Source organism: Orbilia oligospora (genome assembly GCF_000225545.1).
Source record: "Orbilia oligospora ATCC 24927 unplaced genomic scaffold scaffold00110, whole genome shotgun sequence".
Lineage (NCBI taxonomy): Eukaryota > Fungi > Ascomycota > Orbiliomycetes > Orbiliales > Orbiliaceae > Orbilia > Orbilia oligospora.
Genome location: NW_011645667.1, coordinates 1069972 through 1086811, shown reverse-complemented (window position 1 = coordinate 1086811; position 16840 = coordinate 1069972). Strand labels below are relative to the sequence as shown.

At 45.0% G+C, this 16840-nt stretch overlaps 4 protein-coding genes across 4 annotated transcripts; 2 read left to right on the top strand and 2 right to left on the bottom strand.

Annotated features, from left to right (window-relative positions):
• Positions 1–582: 582 nt before the first annotated feature.
• Positions 583–2671, top strand: AOL_s00110g310 (uncharacterized protein; the record flags this gene model as incomplete). Its single annotated transcript, XM_011127000.1, has 5 exons — positions 583–646; positions 713–1056; positions 1109–1297; positions 1355–2492; positions 2559–2671. 5 exons carry the CDS (start codon positions 583–585, stop codon positions 2669–2671), a joined length of 1848 nt encoding a protein of 615 aa, XP_011125302.1.
• Positions 2672–7131: 4460 nt separating this feature from the next.
• Positions 7132–8220, top strand: AOL_s00110g309 (uncharacterized protein; the record flags this gene model as incomplete). The annotated part of the gene is made up of 1 exon (XM_011126999.1): positions 7132–8220. The coding sequence occupies one exon, from the start codon at positions 7132–7134 to the stop codon at positions 8218–8220; it is 1089 nt and encodes a 362-aa protein (XP_011125301.1).
• A 448-nt stretch (positions 8221–8668) lies between these two features.
• Positions 8669–10362, bottom strand: AOL_s00110g308 (uncharacterized protein; the record flags this gene model as incomplete). Its single annotated transcript, XM_011126998.1, has 11 exons — positions 8669–8699; positions 8764–9183; positions 9240–9368; positions 9426–9437; positions 9496–9533; positions 9587–9609; positions 9669–9807; positions 9865–9887; positions 9949–10034; positions 10130–10170; positions 10282–10362. 11 exons carry the CDS (start codon positions 10360–10362, stop codon positions 8669–8671), a joined length of 1023 nt encoding a protein of 340 aa, XP_011125300.1.
• A 3672-nt stretch (positions 10363–14034) lies between these two features.
• On the bottom strand, positions 14035–15510 carry AOL_s00110g307 (uncharacterized protein; the record flags this gene model as incomplete). Its single annotated transcript, XM_011126997.1, has 5 exons — positions 14035–14489; positions 14564–15097; positions 15160–15196; positions 15253–15272; positions 15333–15510. 5 exons carry the CDS (start codon positions 15508–15510, stop codon positions 14035–14037), a joined length of 1224 nt encoding a protein of 407 aa, XP_011125299.1.
• Positions 15511–16840: the final 1330 nt, after the last annotated feature.

The following is a 16840-nucleotide window of genomic DNA, read 5'->3' as shown; positions in this document are numbered from 1 at the left end:
TGGTAGGGGAATTTAAACCGTTGAAACTGACCTTCCTCTTTGAAACTTCTCTAACTCCGGCAGAAATAATGGTTCGAGGGGAGAAACTCACTGTTAGTATGTCGACGATCGGTTCCATTGGTCCGCTAATCTTGTATCTAAGTTGATGTGATCAAGTAAAAGTCAACTCCGCTAGCGTTACTTCGGTTGAAATACTTCTTTTTCGGGGCAGCCTTTCTGTTCACCATGCTGTGCGACAGGAGCACTCGGGGGCGGGATGAAGAACAGAAAGAAGAAATGTGGGTGCAGGTGCTATCACCTATCACCTAATCTGTTAAGACATAACAAATATGATATCAGAAGTGGATTGCCACTGAAGCTAACGCAAGGCGATAGTACTGCAAGGAAGATGCTTTGTAGCTATCAATGTTCGAGGTATATATACCAGTCCACTTTTCCCGTTCCAAAGCACAATATCGATCGGTAACCCTAAGATCTAGTAATTCTTTAGACCAAAATCGCTATATCGAGGCAGACATATAATTGTGAACGCCGCCCACGACACTGAACCTTTCCGATCTTGTCTCGTCTACTGGTCGAAATATGTCGAACATTTCGAGCAACTCCGCACATTTCCCCGACGAAGTTGACATCATTGTCGCTGGAGGTATTTTATACTCCCCTCCATGCATATAGAGTATTCATTAGGGCTCTGCTTATACCAGTTCAACAGGTGGATCCGCCGGCTGTACTCTAGCTGGACGCCTCGCCGCCGCTGACCCCAGCCTCTCCATCTTCGTCATCGAGGCCGGTATCAATAACAAAGATGTCCCCAACGTCGTCCACCCCGCCATGTATCTTAGCCATCTAATCCCCGGTGCCCAAACCACTACCTTTCACAAATCCAAGAAGAGTGAAAAGCTTAACAATCGAGAAGCTATCGTTCCAATTGGAGGTTGTTTGGGTGGCAGCTCCAGTATCAATTTTATGATGTATACCCGAGGTCAAGGGATTGATTATGACGATTGGAAGACTGAGGGATGGTCAGGGAAGGATTTACTCCCTTTGTTTAAGAAGGTATGGAAAGGTCTTTTACACTCCTATGGAGGGCCATGCTGACAAAATGCAGATGGAGACGTTCCACCATGACCACCCGGGTATCGACAAGTCCGTCCACGGCTACGAAGGTCCGTTCCACGTTTCACACGGTGGCTATGCGTCAAAGGGCTTCCAAGATGACTGCATCCGTGCCGCCGCCGAAACAGGGCTCAAGGAAGTACCTGATGCGAACAATCTCACGGAGGCCAATGGTATACAGGTGCGCTTGCATACCCGCAAATCAAGTCCATGACTATATGCTGACCCTAGCTTCTAGAAATGGCTTAAATGGATCCACCCTACTACCGGCCGCCGTCAAGACGCCGCCCATGCCCTTCTCCACCCTATTTTAGAATCGAACCGCACTGGTCTACAAGTTCTCACAGAACATAAAGTCGTAAAAGTTATCACCTCCAACGGTCGCGCGACAGGTGTAGAATGCATTCCAAATATATGCGTTCAAACAATAACACCAGCAACCGAGGCTCTCGCAAATCCCAAAATTATCAAAGCCCGGAAATACGTTGTCGTATCTGCGGGCTCGCTAAGTACTCCCTGCATCCTCGAGCGATCGGGTATCGGCTCCAAATCAGTTCTTGATAAGGCTGGTATACCCGTTGTAGCTGAAGTCCCCGGCGTCGGTACGAATTACATGGACCATAATCTCTATCTTATGGCATACGATTCCACCCTAAAAGAGGGAGAGTCTTTCGACCCATTCCTCGACGGCCGCCGCAGTTTTGACGCCGAAATTGATGCATTCTCCAAACCCGGATGTTCAAACCAAATCGCCTGGTCAGCCATGGATGTTGCCGCTAAAGTGCGCCCTAGCGAGGCGGAAATTGCGTCTGCGCCCGAGTCCTTCAAGAAGCTGTGGAGACGTGATTATGAATCTCGTCCCGAACGTCCACTCATGGTTGCAGTGTTTGGCCCAATACACTTCGGCGACCACTCAGTTCTTCCTGTATCACAATACATGACATCTGCTATCTTCCTTTCGTATCCTTACGGTAGAGGATACATCCATGTAACTGGTCCAAATGTTGATGATGAAAGAGATTTTGACTCTGGAATACTTAGTGATGACTGGGATCTCGATGCTCTAGTAATTGGGTATAAACGCCAACGCGAGATCGTCCGTCGTATGAAGTCGTTTGTTGGAGGAGCTGAGAATGTTATTTTGGGGCCAAAGTTTAGAGAAGGTAGCAAGGGTAGCAAATGGGATTACCCTACCGCTAATGGTGCGGTGACACAATATGACGCGGAAGATGATGAAGCGATCAAGAACTTTATTCGAGACACCGTAGCGACGACATGGCATAGCTGCGGTACCTGCGCTATGAAGCCACTTAAGGATGGTGGTGTCGTAGACGGGAAGCTAAACGTATATGGCATTGAGGGGTTGAAAGTCGCGGGTAAGTTTTGCGCCGCCCTTTAACTTATCACTATTCCATTCCTAACGAAGTTTCGCAAAACAATAGATCTTTCCATCATGCCATCGAACATATCCGGCAATACTTATGCAACTGCATTACTCGTAGGAGAGAAGGCAGCGACTATCCTCGCCGAAGAATTGGGGATCCAAAATTTTTAATTTAATGAATATGTGTTAGCTAGGAGGTGTCGTAATTTGGAAGCGGTCAAGAATGGGGACTTGACAGGCTGGGGTCTTTGGTTTTGTTTGGGGATAATGTGTTTTATCATCAACCTTAAGAGTTGATCAATTGATTAATAGGTTGAAAACCAATTACCAATGCATCCACCCTCTGACGAATTTTCAGCCCTTGCTACCCATCTTAGATCCCACATAGTAGCTAAAATCTCAGCTGAACAATTGATTAGTTTCAGGTGACTGCCCCAAAAAATAAGGTTTGTGAATTCAATGGAATCTCCATTTCGTGGAGCTATACCATGTCGAGGGCTAGCGTCGCGCGCAGCTAGCAGCATAAAGCCTTGGCGCCGACTCGGAAAGTTCGAAAACCGACACATGTACTCCGTACATGCACACCATAATATTCCTGGGTTCCAAAAATCCTTTTTACCCATGGTTTCAAGTCTTCGGCTAGTTCGACCTACGCATATGAAAAAAAATCTCCAAAGCAAAGCAAAACAAGCGTGAATCTCGTAGGGTTATCTTAGAAAGTGATTTGACGAGCACGGATTAATCAATATTCTCTTAGGAGCAATGGAGGAAGGGCCAGCTGCTAAGTTCTCGGGTATATCCGAATATATTTTCCCCAAGTTGATGAATCCAGCAAAGACATGGACGCGTATTTGGATAGCAGGCGCCTCAATATATCAATATATTCAGAAGGCATTTGTCTATACATTAACCTAGCCGATTGTAAAACTTATCCTAAGGAAAATGCGATATCTAAATATTAAGCTTGTATCTATGTACAACTGTAAGTTTCACAAAATCGAACAACTCCTCTTACAAAACCAACCCGAAACTACACATGACAAAGAACTTTTTATGCCGAAAGCGGTCGTGTATATGGCGAGATCGAGATGATGTCATGTATTAATAATAGGAGTCTCAGTTACAGACCTTTCGCATATCGTAGGAGGATCATTATAGCTATAAAATAGTAACAGCAGTCTATTGCGGCCTTCCGACCATGGTTTTTTTTACCATCATGGATGTTCGCTAAACCTAATAAAATGCTGGTGACAGAATGGCCTTGATCTCCAAGCTAGATAATAGCTTCATCGATGGCTAACATGTTCGTCGGAAATTCGTTAAATTATAATCCAAACGCAGTCTCGCTTTTTTTTTTTTGCCCCGCCTACCCTCAGTTCTTAAGGTGTATTGTAGAAGTATTCGGAGGAGTCTTCCATGTGCAATTTTCGTTGGTAGAAATTTCAATCTGAGCGAGTCATAGTCTCACAAGCTCATATGATGGCTGGGTATGCTGGTAGTCATTACCCAGCATCCTGCGGCCAAAGTCCCAAACCACCGATATGTCTTCATACCGATGTCAGTTCCTTTCAAATCAGCACTTTGTATCATTTCGCTCCCAATCATATGAGTATCACAATCCGTCTATATGTCTCAGCCAACCAGAATCGCAAAACCACCCACCGGCAGCCACAATACCCGCCATACATCCCATTTCCAAACCGCCTCCAGTGTTTAACACCGTCCCCCTGTCAAAAGAACTAAGACACCGCCTTTTATGCATGTCTCGGAAAAGCAGGTCTGAGACAGACAGTAATGCTTACGCACGGGTCATATGTGGAGTGATGTCTGACTTCTGAGATATTGCCTAGACAGGTGTGTATTGGAATGAACAGTACGGGGTATACACCGTGTATTACAGGACAAGAGAGGATCGGTAGATCTTTTAGTCCAATGAAAGTGTTCTAGACTTCGTATGCACGTCTTGATGAGAGTGCATATGTCGATGTCTTGCAGCGCCGTTATTTCATCGATCGGCAGTGTCAATTGGCCATAGGACCATATAAATATGAGTTAGGGAATTGGGAACCGAGGACAGCTGGAACGTACAGAGACATCTTGGCCAGTAAATTCTCATTCTTGGTGAAATCTAAACATCGAAAGTCACAAATATTAAATTTTAGCGATCGATGGAATTGAATATGGTGCACTTAATATCCTTGATGGTCTTTACGGGGAATCCAGCAGATTCAGCTTCGGCTGCAACGCTTTTGTCGCGATAGTTTACAGATAACATTCCGTTCACTCTTTCAAATTTACTAAACCTCATCCGGACCGTTCAGAGGACTCCACAAAAGTACTCCTACGACAAGCGAAACACTCGAATACCAAGTCCGACTCGGTAGTCCTTTCTCCGAATAATCATACCAATTGAATCAAAACAAATCATCCGTAACAAAACGTATGTCCATACACCTTCGAACCACAAATGAGGCGTAAAGTCTCATATGCAGCTCTGCCGCGCCTATGTATGTGTAATTCCGTTAACCGACCGCATGATGTATTGCAGGTAGAATGTATGTATGTACATGTGTATAGACCTTACTTTCTTTCTAATGCTTTGAATTCTAAGACTCTAATTGTAAATAATACTTCTAAGCTTGCATTCCACGCATGTTTAATCCCATCCAATAGGCTAATTTCCACAAGAGTTGAAGAGTAAAGGGGGCTAGGGAAAAAAGATTGAGAACACAACTAAATCACCAATGTCTCAGATTCTCGATCACAGGAGTGGTGAACCAAGCGAGTGCCCATGTTCCTTAAAAACGGCACGGAAAAAAAAGAAAAAGCACGGACTCAATCAAAAGGAACCAAGTTCGTCATCCTACATTTCCAACTTAGGTATTTTAGAACTAACTTTCCTTCTTACCTATACGTACATCGTAGAGGAAAATCCTAGTCTTCTTTGATGACGTGCTACTAGAAGCTTGTATTTTCCATCATAAGCTGACGTGAATTCGAAGGGTCGCATAAAATGCTCCGTATTTACAAGCTGATTCCGGGTTCTAGCTCCGACACACAAGCGATATCGATACCAACGGCTGTTAGGAACCGGCTACGTAGACATCCATTTGAAGATGTGGCTAGATTAGACATTCGTGATCCGCATACTGCCGAAACGTCACACTCTTTCCAGTTACAAAGTCCCTCAGTCTAATCATGAACCCCAGCAAGGCGGCCTCTCAATTGATCAAATCTGCGTTGTCCTCGCCAATATCCAACATTCGAATTCTCGTAACATACGATTCTCATCATGATCACAATAACAACATTACAATCCTCCTGAGCTCTGGAAGGAAAAAAAGAATTTAAAGACAAGTTGACTGTCTCCACCAACGTCCCATCATCATCGGCTGCACGCCCCCGACTTTGTATTGGTTTTATATTGTCGAGTTCCCCACTTACCCAAGAAAAAAGAATCTGGAAGAACGAACCGAAGAAGCAGAAAAATGTCTTAGCCGTGGTCTCGGCTGTCTCAAAAAGTAAAAACTGTCTCAGATTGACGGTGTCACTTCTTGCCGAAAACAGGCTGGATCCGCTGGTGGGTGTCTCAGATTCACGTGGACGAGAGCTATCTTAACTTATTTGCATGCGCAGGACCTTTTCATATGGCTGGAATCTTTCAATCTGTTATTTGCTAGATCGCGATCGAGATGCCTCTTTCGATATAGGATTCAAAGATTCTGGGATGGGAATAACTATCGGAATTTAAACCTTCATATGCAAGCCATGATATATATCTCCAACCTCAAGTTGATTCTATATACCCAGGCACTTAGCCATATCGATCCACTTAACAGTGAAGTGTCTAGAACAGATCCCAAACAGTCAATTAAAGCTCAAGAGTTCTCCGCATCCAGCAAACAAACCCAATGTCTCACATCAAACACTTGCATCAAAACCCAACTCCACAATGAATTACCCCCCAGCCAGCAACTGGCAGAAAGCCAGCTGTATGTATGTCTAAGATCCAAAAAATAAGAAAAAATCCAAAATGTCTCGCCTGAACCCCATTTACCATTTAAGACGCAATCTAACGGAAATGCCCACTTCCATATGCTAACCACCCCCCAGTCTATAAGGCAGAGACCACCACTTAGGTACCTTCAAAAGACATAAAGACTAGCCCTATATCAGCATCTGCGAAAGGGAAAAAAATTAATCAATTGCACATCTTGTTTTCTATCCAACATCAATCCCAACATCCTGTTGGAGTTGTCTTTTTTTCTTCCTGTTTGTTAGATGAAGCGCTTTTCGAGCTTGTGACCTTTCTTCCACGCCACCAAAAAGTTCAAGGGACTTGGGGACTAGGTTTAAATGGTCATGGGAGATATATACCCTTCCTATTCCCTCCTTCTCTTAATATAATATTCAGCTTCTTTTTCTTCTTCTTCTTCTACTTCACCATCTTCACAATTACTTCGACTACATTGAATTCAAAAAATTCTTCAAGCAAGAATGAGGGGTCAATAACATAACGCCAACCAACAATCACCGTATCCTCATCCCGACTCCGACAAGCCAAACCTCAACCAAACCGCCCAACCCAACCCGACTTTAAAATACCACACCACCAACACAGAACCGCGAAAATGCCAACTCTCTCAACCCTCATAACTCCTCTAGCCCTTCTCTCCCTCTCCCTTCCCTCTCTCATTCTCTCCGAGTCCCGGGCTATCTATTTGGGTTCCGCAATTTTCAAACTGACAGCGTCCAGCGCCTTCGTCTGGCGTTCTCTCCTCTCCTCTCCCTCATCAACCCCCCTCGACCCATCAGTACTTGCCGCAAAATGGTGGATCACATTTTCCTTAATCTCAGGCCTGATCGGTGACTTCTGCCTCATCCCTTCTAAGAAATCCTACTACAACCCTTCGGGAGGTCACGAAGGTGATTCTATCTGGTTCAAACTCGGAATGTTGGCGTTTATGATCAACCACGCTGGATACATCGGTGCCTTTTTACAATTTATCAAGGGAGGAGTAATGGAAAACATCGACTGGAAGATCTTTGGCGGGGTTTTCATCGTTTGCATTATTTTGGGAGATTTATGTGGTATGCCGGTACCATGGAGAGATGATGCATCGTCTCCTCTTCAGAGTACCGCTGGGAATGGAGAAGGAAGGACAAGAAGTGGTTCACCGAGATTACCAACATCATCGGCGGATACAAAACCCCTTCCAGATCTTTCGAACCAAAAGGCCTTTAAGAAAGGCCCTAGGCATACTCGTTCCGACTCTGGTGTTACCGATCTATCGATTTCAATCCCTTCGACTCCAAAATCCGGTTCTAACAATAACTCACCTACGACCTCAACACCTCTACTCTCTTCTACCACCACCTCATCCACAACTATCGGAGGTATAATCCCTAAGATGGCGATCCCATCGGATATGAAACCTCTGATTATAATTTACCAATTAATCATTACAACCATGGTCGCATCTGCAGCCGGGACTCGAGGAGCTTTGTCGGAACGTCTGTTAGGTGCTTTTATGTTTATGGTTTCAGATGTTATGGTTGCTTGGGATACATTTGGGATTAAACCTGTTACTCCAGTGTCAGCCTCCACTAAGGCCGAGGAGAGGGTGGTGAAGTCAAGGCAAGGGTGGAAGAGCAGAGGATTCGGATGGGTTTTGTATTTCGGTGGGCAGTATATTTTGGCTGCATATGGTGCAAAATAAAGTTGAGGTTGTAACAGTTAATAGTGGAGGAGATACCCGATTTTCTATTTTGTCTGTCTTTTTCTATTACATCATCGATATATATATATACCCGTTGCCTTTTCTTAGGTATAGCACATGAATTACGAATTTTCTATCTCTTTTTGCATCTTTCGGTCTTTATTTCTATAAATGAACGTGGCATGGGTGATAACGATATGAATGGCATTATACAATGTATTGGTTCTATTAAAATGAACTATATCAAATTAGAAACATACATGATGGCTAAGTAGGAATGAATTCAATTCATGAAACGTATGTCGCACGTAAAGTCTTTTAGGAAAATAATAACAGTGTAAGAAAAAGCCAGGTCATTCCATCGCTCAATAGCCTTCAATCGTGAAAAAAAAAGTCGCCTCAAATCATTCTTTCTAGTGTGGAAGATAAAGAATGCTTAAGAGCCATCCTACTCTGGCTTGCGGCCATAAACACGGTGCCTATATTCAAATTTTGTTAGCTGAACCTTTCCCCCCATAACGAGAAATCATGGATGGAGCATACAAGTCATAATAAGTATGATAGTTCCTATTCTTCAAGTCCTTCCTAACATCCACGAGCATCAACTGGCACTCCTCCGGTGACAGCTTCAAGACGCCAGTGAACAACCTCAACGTCAATCCTTCCAACGCCTCTAGAAAGCTAGCCATATGGTACGCCCCGACTTCCTTAAGGTACTTATCCTTAGGCCAGGGGGAATTGGGGAGCTTGAAGATGTCTTCGTGGATATCAACGAATCCGGCCTCAACCATCCAAGTTTTGTGTTTCGGAGCGGCAACGAGGGAGCGGCCAGCCTTTTCGACGGCCTCGATGAAGAGATTATTCCATTTTCGGAGGATGCAGTCCTCGGGGAGGGAGCCGTCGTCACAAAGGATGAAGGAGCTAGGTTCGAAGATTTCGAGGTAGCCGCCGGGTTTAATGGCCCTATTTGCTCCGATTAGCATTGGCTGACTCATTCGGATATAATTAAGTAGACTAACTGGTAAGCTTGTCCTATGAGCTTTGGCCAATCGGCGATGCTACCGAGCATGTAACGAGCATAGACAAAGTCGAAGGAGTTGTCTGGATGGGTCCATTGGCTTTCTGCATCATCGATTTCGAATTTGACGCTAAATATCCGGTTTAGTTAAGGATCGGTCGAAAGCTATGACAATTGGCATACGCACTTTGGGGGAACCCTATACCGTTGATTATTAATATAATGAATTTCTTTGAATCAATTTCAGAAGGACATACCAGGTGGGTTGGATTGGACTTAGGTCGTTGCCAATGACCTACGATGATCAGCTTCCAATCACGTGCCTTCCATACCAAAAATATTACTTACGACAGCGGATGGGTATTTGTCGGCTATGCAAACGTCAGTAAACCGGCATTTCAATTCCCGGGGTAAAAAGTATTTTACTAACCCATTTCAATTGCCCAAATACCAGTTCCAGTGCCGATATCCAAGACCTGCTGCGGCGCATCCAATGGGGCACCATGCAGCTCTCCCTTCTGGACAATCGTCAACATGTGATGGTGCATGTCCAAACGATCTTGTTCAGTCTAGTTTCATCGTTAGAAACCTCCCCAGCCAAAACCCAAATACCCGTTGCCTCATACCTCATCATTAGGGAATGCATATTCTGATTGGTCTCATTAGCATGCGACACATCGATTGGATTGTGTTGAGTGGTTGCGACTTACGTCCTTCGCGGAACTTATGGTAACGGCGACCGTTTTCATATTGATAGTCGAAGGCTGAATCCGACAAGCTAGTCGTGTAGGTCTCTCTGCGGATATGTAAATCGCATTAGCCAACCTCTGTTCCCAAGATATGATGTCCAGAATCGGCTCCAGGAATTCCCGCGAAAGGGTAGAAACATACAGGTCAGAATCACTATATGACGAATCGACGTCGCTGGCGCTCTGCATGGTCGCATAACCTCGTCAGAATTCCACTTTTCAAACTCTCCCAAGACTTATTTATATACTATCGGAAGAGATCAAGGGAAAGAGAGGAAGACAAGGCATAGTTACATCAGCTTCGATTTCAGGATGATGTGTCGTCGTGATCTGGCCTTCAACGACCACATTCGGCGGGGAACCTGTGGTCGCCATTGCGTGTGCGATATGGGATGGTTGTCGTGGTTGTCGTGGTGGTGGTTGCGGTGGGAAGCTGGTTCGGGAAGTAGCTAAAGGGAGGTTGGGGGGGTGATGGAGGTTTGTGGTCCTGTCGTAGGTCTTTCACCGGTTTGAGAAGTTAAAATTATCGTGCTCAGGGCGTACAGGCCTAAAGTTCGGTAAGTTGACTGAGTAGTGAATGCTGGTCGATAGTCAGCTGGGGATGATGTCGGGTATCTGATGTCGGACCGAAGGAAAGAAGAAGGTCGTTAACTATCCTCCAGCTGGCACTTGGCACTCGGTTTGGGTTTATCGGTGATGTCGTGGGAGTCGATGATGTGAGCGATGGAGGAAAATATAAATTCAACTGAGCTGTAGCAGAAAAATCTCCTTTCAAACTTACTCCCCAGAAATATTATGCAGCACACGGACCTATTTAAATTAAGCACTTCTTGAAGGATGTTTAAATCCAACAGACCTGCACCGCACTGGCCGGCTTGTTGGTCAATCAGAAAAAAGCCCACTTCTGGCTTGCGCGATGGCACATGGCACGGTGGGCATGGGCAGGACAGGGCAGGTAAGGCGGCTGGAGGGTCCTCAAACAACCACACCCGGGCCACGTACTTGCATGGTTTCCGTCTTCCCTGCAACAGGAACTGTGCACTCATGATCTCGCCCTCTATCGATGCACAAAATCGGCATGGGGTTTGAGTACAAGTGGCGTTAGGTACAGTCCTGCTTAAAGAAAAACCCGCGCATGTTCCTCTCCCCCCTTTAGCAAATGCTGGGGAATGTCCGCAACTTAACTAACTGGTATCGTATCTAGAGACTTTAATTGTGGAGCGAGTTTGACAAACCGGTGCATCTTTCTAACGGAAATGAGAATCCCAAGCGTAAGTCGCAAAGCTTGGGCGAAAGCTGATTGGGAGATCACAAGCGAAGGGCAGCATTGTGGCATGATTGATGACAATGGCGGCCTCTCTGTCTACGGGAAACCACCAAAACTACCGCCCCTCCACAGAAATGAGTGCCGACGTGCGTCTCGCAAGATTTTCTCCTCCATGCAAGAGCCTTTTCACGCCGGTTACTTATCTTGCTTCTTCGTGATAACGTGTCAGGAAAGCAACTTGCAAAAAGGAAAGGCTGTTGGGGGCCCTTGTTTCCAGTTGGCGCTAGACGGGCTCATAACTTGCGAAAGAAAGAAAAAGAGACGAGAAGGCATGGTCGCCGCTGCAGGTATGTACTCTGTAGTAAGGCTATAAGACCCATGAACCTCGCAAAAATGAGGCAAATACACAGTATACTGAATCAATATTCTCTTTTCGTTGAACTGCAGTTGCAAGAAAAAAATGCTGTCGATGCACCAACAGCATTATATGTAGATGGACCCGAAGCTTTGGTCGACCCAGTTTCAAAAGCTGCACGAGCTCTGTCGGTTTTTTTGCAAGTGTTCAGTTGGATACCACCCTCAAGCGAACAAACTTTGCTAAAGTTGGGGAAGTAAATTCTGGCCCCACCTTAGTTCGAGTCCAGCCCCGTTTGCTTGGAAGCCCGGATTCGCCCAAGGGCTCTCGGAGCTGTTTGGATCGAATGCAGGCAGATTGGGCAATGCATGTCGGGCCTGCCTAATGGTAATGCCAGCACAACAAAAACTATATCCATATCTGGCCGATATACCTTCGTTTTCAATCTCCAATATTCGACTCGGAGTTGATACTCAAAAGAGGCCCTTAGTCGTATAGAACAGAGCATTATCATGTCAAAGCCGGAAGCTCAGACGGATTCCTGGTGGAGTCGGGGATGATAGCAATGCATCCGAATCCACACCAGGGTTCAGGTTCAAGGGAACAGCTCCACTGGACCCGTTCCGCCAGCCTAGCTCCAAGACCCAGCTAGCTTGGTCCCGACAGAAACAAAAAAGCTCATTATTGTGATTCCCAATATCTGGGATGCATGAGATGTGATAGATATAACCACACAATGGAAGCAACCTTGCTTAGCTTAGGCCTCTCTGTAGGCGATCGGCTGGGGCGGTGTGGATTCGTGTGTGCAACCCTAGGTCTCTCCTGGGAAAGAATCACCGTCAGGCCAATTAGCCGACCAATCGTAAGCTGACCCGGCGAAGTGATAGCTTCGTTCTCTGCGTGGGGAGAGCTCCAGATTTCGTGAAGTCATCCCCATTCCTAAGCAACTGCTGTGGGGGTCCGCGAATCGAATCGAAAACAATGACAGATTGGCGATATCGCTAGTTTGCGGAATCTGCCGTCTTTTGACAGCGGGAAATCTATTGGCGTAGAATTGAGGAGTGATCATGCAATTTCCTCGGAGTCGCCAGCCTTGAGACCGAGATCGAGATGCCCTCACAAATGGGGAAATTGAATGAGGTAAAACTTTCGGCGTCCGCATTCGAACCGGTCTCGACTCCCGCCAAGCCAACAGCAACGCTTTCTCTTCGATGCCTAAGAATTCAGAACTTCATGAGCTGCAATGCGCTGCAAGAAGCTATAGGAATCTAAGCTACAGCTATGATCCCTAGGTCTTAGGACATATAGGTAACTTTCGGTTCCGAGTATCTAAAATATAATTCCAGCTCCGCAATCGATGCTCAGACATACGCTAGCTGGTTCACGAATCCATTTCCCGAGCTGCGCCAACTGGCCAATTGCATCTGCAACCCATCTGAGACCTCGATCTAAATCTAACCTAGATCCCAACCCGGACAAGGCCCTTAACTTGCCCTCAAATCTAGCTTTCTCCGGCCATAATTGAATTTTCAAAATCTAGAGGAGGATTATAGCAATTTATGAAAAAGCCCATTAGTTTATAATATGACTAGTACTAGTGTATAAACATCTTAGGATCTTCTGTAGACTAGCCTGCACTCTCCGATCGTGTATGTTTTAAATGGGCTTCGAAACTTATAGCTTATCCGTTTCCGAAGTCGGCCGGTGTATGAATGTGATATAGTAAACAACTTAAAAGTCTGAATTTGTATTTATTCTCGCAGGAATTCGGCTAGCCAACTGCTAATAATTAACTTCATGACCAGCCGGAAGCCCCCTGCCTCACGCGTCCGATCCTATCGAATCCGCAGAATTTTAGGATCGCGATCGATTGATTTACGATACGTAACTAGGCATCTGCGAACACCAGAAACCACCTTCCACTATACAAAAGCTCATAATTAAATAATCTCGAGCTCCCATCCGTACAATCATTATCCTAGCCCGAAATTAGGGTATATACATTAATCTTAAAGGGAAAGGAAAGGAAAATGAAGGAAAAGGAAAGGAAAATGACGGAAAAGGAGTAAAGCTCGAAAGAGAAGAAAACCTTGAAAACATTAAAATAAAAGACCACCCAAGGGTATAAAGAGATATAATTACGTACAATGAGAAAGAAAAGGGTATAAGAAATAAAGCCACGAATTCTCGGGCTAGCCAATTGGCTAACAGACGTATTCTAGCGGCCTGTCTATCCAGTCGCCCGACTAGAGTCTTTTGTAGAGAGGAAATTAAGAAGGAAGAAAAAAATTAAAAGAAGAAAGGAATATAATAACCAGCTGACCACGGTGCAAAACTGACAGGATGTCCGGGCCCTTGAAAATAGAACCTGCACCGGTGCACCTCGTTAACAGGATTAGAGAAATTCAAGGACCTCGTAGACGTATTAAGTAGTCTTAACCCTCTCCGGCTCTACCGGCATCTCCATATCAACCATATCAATCACCTCGCCCTCCTGAACGCCCTTCTCAACATCAATATCCCTCCCCACCAGCTCCAACTCTCTCACACTACCCACCTCACTCCCGCCCTCCAAGTCATCTACCATCCCTGCTTCATAAGGATGTACACAACCCGAAGAGCCTCCCAATGTCGTCGATCCATACCTTGTAAAAGTAATCCTTCGACTTTCACCAGGACTTACACCGTTTCTAACGGCATAAGAACTTCGGTCGTATTTACTAGTACAATCTGGATCCGAACCTCCGGCACAGCAGAGGAAGTGAGAGATTACGGGGATTGGATGACGTGTAAAGATCGTACGGATTGCGGGGCAGGAGGCACAGATCAGTGCTATATTGACCTCTATTACTGACCAGAAAAGAGAGTTTGCCGTCGTATCTATTCTAGTATTTAGTATGATCATATCATGGCTATATATTTTTGAAAATTAAGGTGGAGGGGAAACCACTCACAAGTAATGTCTAAATCCTGTAATGTCCTCAAACTCACCATCCGAATAATACTGCTCGCGCATGAAAAGCCGCCAACTAAAAACAACAGACAAACCGCAATTTTTTTCCTCCTTGGTAATCTCAACCTCGTAATCGGGACAATAGGTAAAACTACCACAATCCCATCCGTAAAAATATTCACTGCAGTGCTAGCATACAAGTAAGCCTGCATATCCACACAACTACTCCTCCCGAGATACATGATTCGAAAACTCCAAGCTCCATCAATAGGATTACACTGAAAAACACTTATAAAGATTGTGAGAATAAACATTGTCCAGCAAACTGATAGAATGCACCACATTGTCCGACGGAACCAGGGGTGTGCGTCAAAAATGCGATTGTACAGGATTATTATGGAGGTTTTAGCGAAAGAGAGGGAGAAAGAGTGGAGTATATTGCAGACTATTAGTTCTTTGATGATCTTTTCGGAACGTTGGATCATGGTGGAGAAGGGGCCGTCCCAGAGATGCTTGCCGTAGCCACTTCCTATCACTAAAATGTGGTGTTAGTAACACTCGAGTATTCTTCTCAGTAGAGATGAATGAGAAACCTACTATGTAGCGCGACGGAAGAGAGGGCGAGAGATCCTGCCTACTCAACGTCAGTATCCAGTCCTCATCCATCGAACTCGACTACGATGCGCTTACGGTTCCAATAATAGCAGCCACTATCAAAAGTATCAGTCTTAATATAGTCCCAAATCTCAACAATTCACAAAGCGACATACCATCATCACTCTCCAGTTTCCTAAACACGGAAATCTTCGAATACAACCTCAACCCCAACGCTATGAAGATCAATACCATAAATACGATATTGACTACAAGCACCGGTTCCTGGAAGACTGTCTTATCCTGCCAATCGACATTCTGGTATCTAATCCAGCGAGCAGCGTCGGATGACATTTTGGGTCGATAGTCGTGAAGTACATCCAACAGGCGCTTTCCCCCCAGTTCAAAATCGAACTGTTTTAAAGAAATGTTCTATTTTTTGACTTGTTCAGGATTAGTAAGATCTCATGGCTGGCGTTTAAATATATAATCAAACGTTTTTTCAAAAGGGAAACGGACGATGTAACGACGGTCGATAGAAGATACCTACGACCGGGCTAATAGACGGCTCGATCTGAGACGTCCAGTTGGGAGCTTTGGAGGGGTAAGGGTGGGGTATACGGAGTGTACCGATATGTTCCATGGATGGTAGTAGTACTTTACTTTGGTAAAGGTATTCTAAGAGATCGAGGGGGAGGGGTAGTGTTAAGTTCGACTTCGGCAATCGAGTCGATTGAGTTTTTTCGGTTGAATTTAAGTGGCGAGAAATTAAGGTAGGTTGAAAAAAAGAGAGAGAATATATTTTTCCCATATAAAAATGTAAAAGAAACAAAGTTTTGGAAGCTTTTGATACTTTTTTTTGTTCTTTGGAAAGTGAGATAGTGTCGACGGCGATAATGGAGCTAGTAGTTAGTTCTGTCTCTTGCGGGTACACCGGCTTGTATATGTAACCCTTCTGGACCAGTAGACGTTGGGAATAGGTTCCTTGTAGAACCTAAGAAGAAAAAAATATATTCAACGGTCGACGGGTAGAAATTGAGGCCAAAAAAGAGTTTCCAGGATCCAGTCCATGGATCCGACTAGTCGGCAGGTACTTGTCTTCCCCTGGCATATATATAGATGCCGCCGACAGGTACTAGTATACTCATAAACCTGCAGAAAATTCACGCGGAAAGGTCCATTCAAACGGGTTGTATAACAAACAAAGCATCAGCCCGTCGAACGGCTGGTACTGAGACCTTATTTGTTGATTTCAAGTCCGTGATCACGCTAGTGGCTGGTTATCTGGGCGCTCGGGCGCTCAAAGGAAAAAAGAGGGTTACGGGATAAACCGTCATTACCTGCACTGACGGCTGTGGCGACACGATCAATATCCAAGTGGGAACCCTCAAATTTTACCTTGGCAATTTCCTTTAAGATGTTTTCGCCTTTTGAAATTGATGCTGATTTGAAATTCGAAATCGAAATGCAGAAAACTTTAGCACTAACCGTAGTAACGCATCTATGGCGCTCAAGCGGCTGAATTTTTATATCTCGAATCGCTCGGGCCATCCTGACTAGATTTGAAGCCTTTGCAAAAACCATTCAACCTGGATTATCTCTCATATCTGCATATGTGGCTGCATGGCGATGTGAAACCTGCAGTATCAAGGACAGCTCTGGATGTTCACCGGCAACAGGCGAG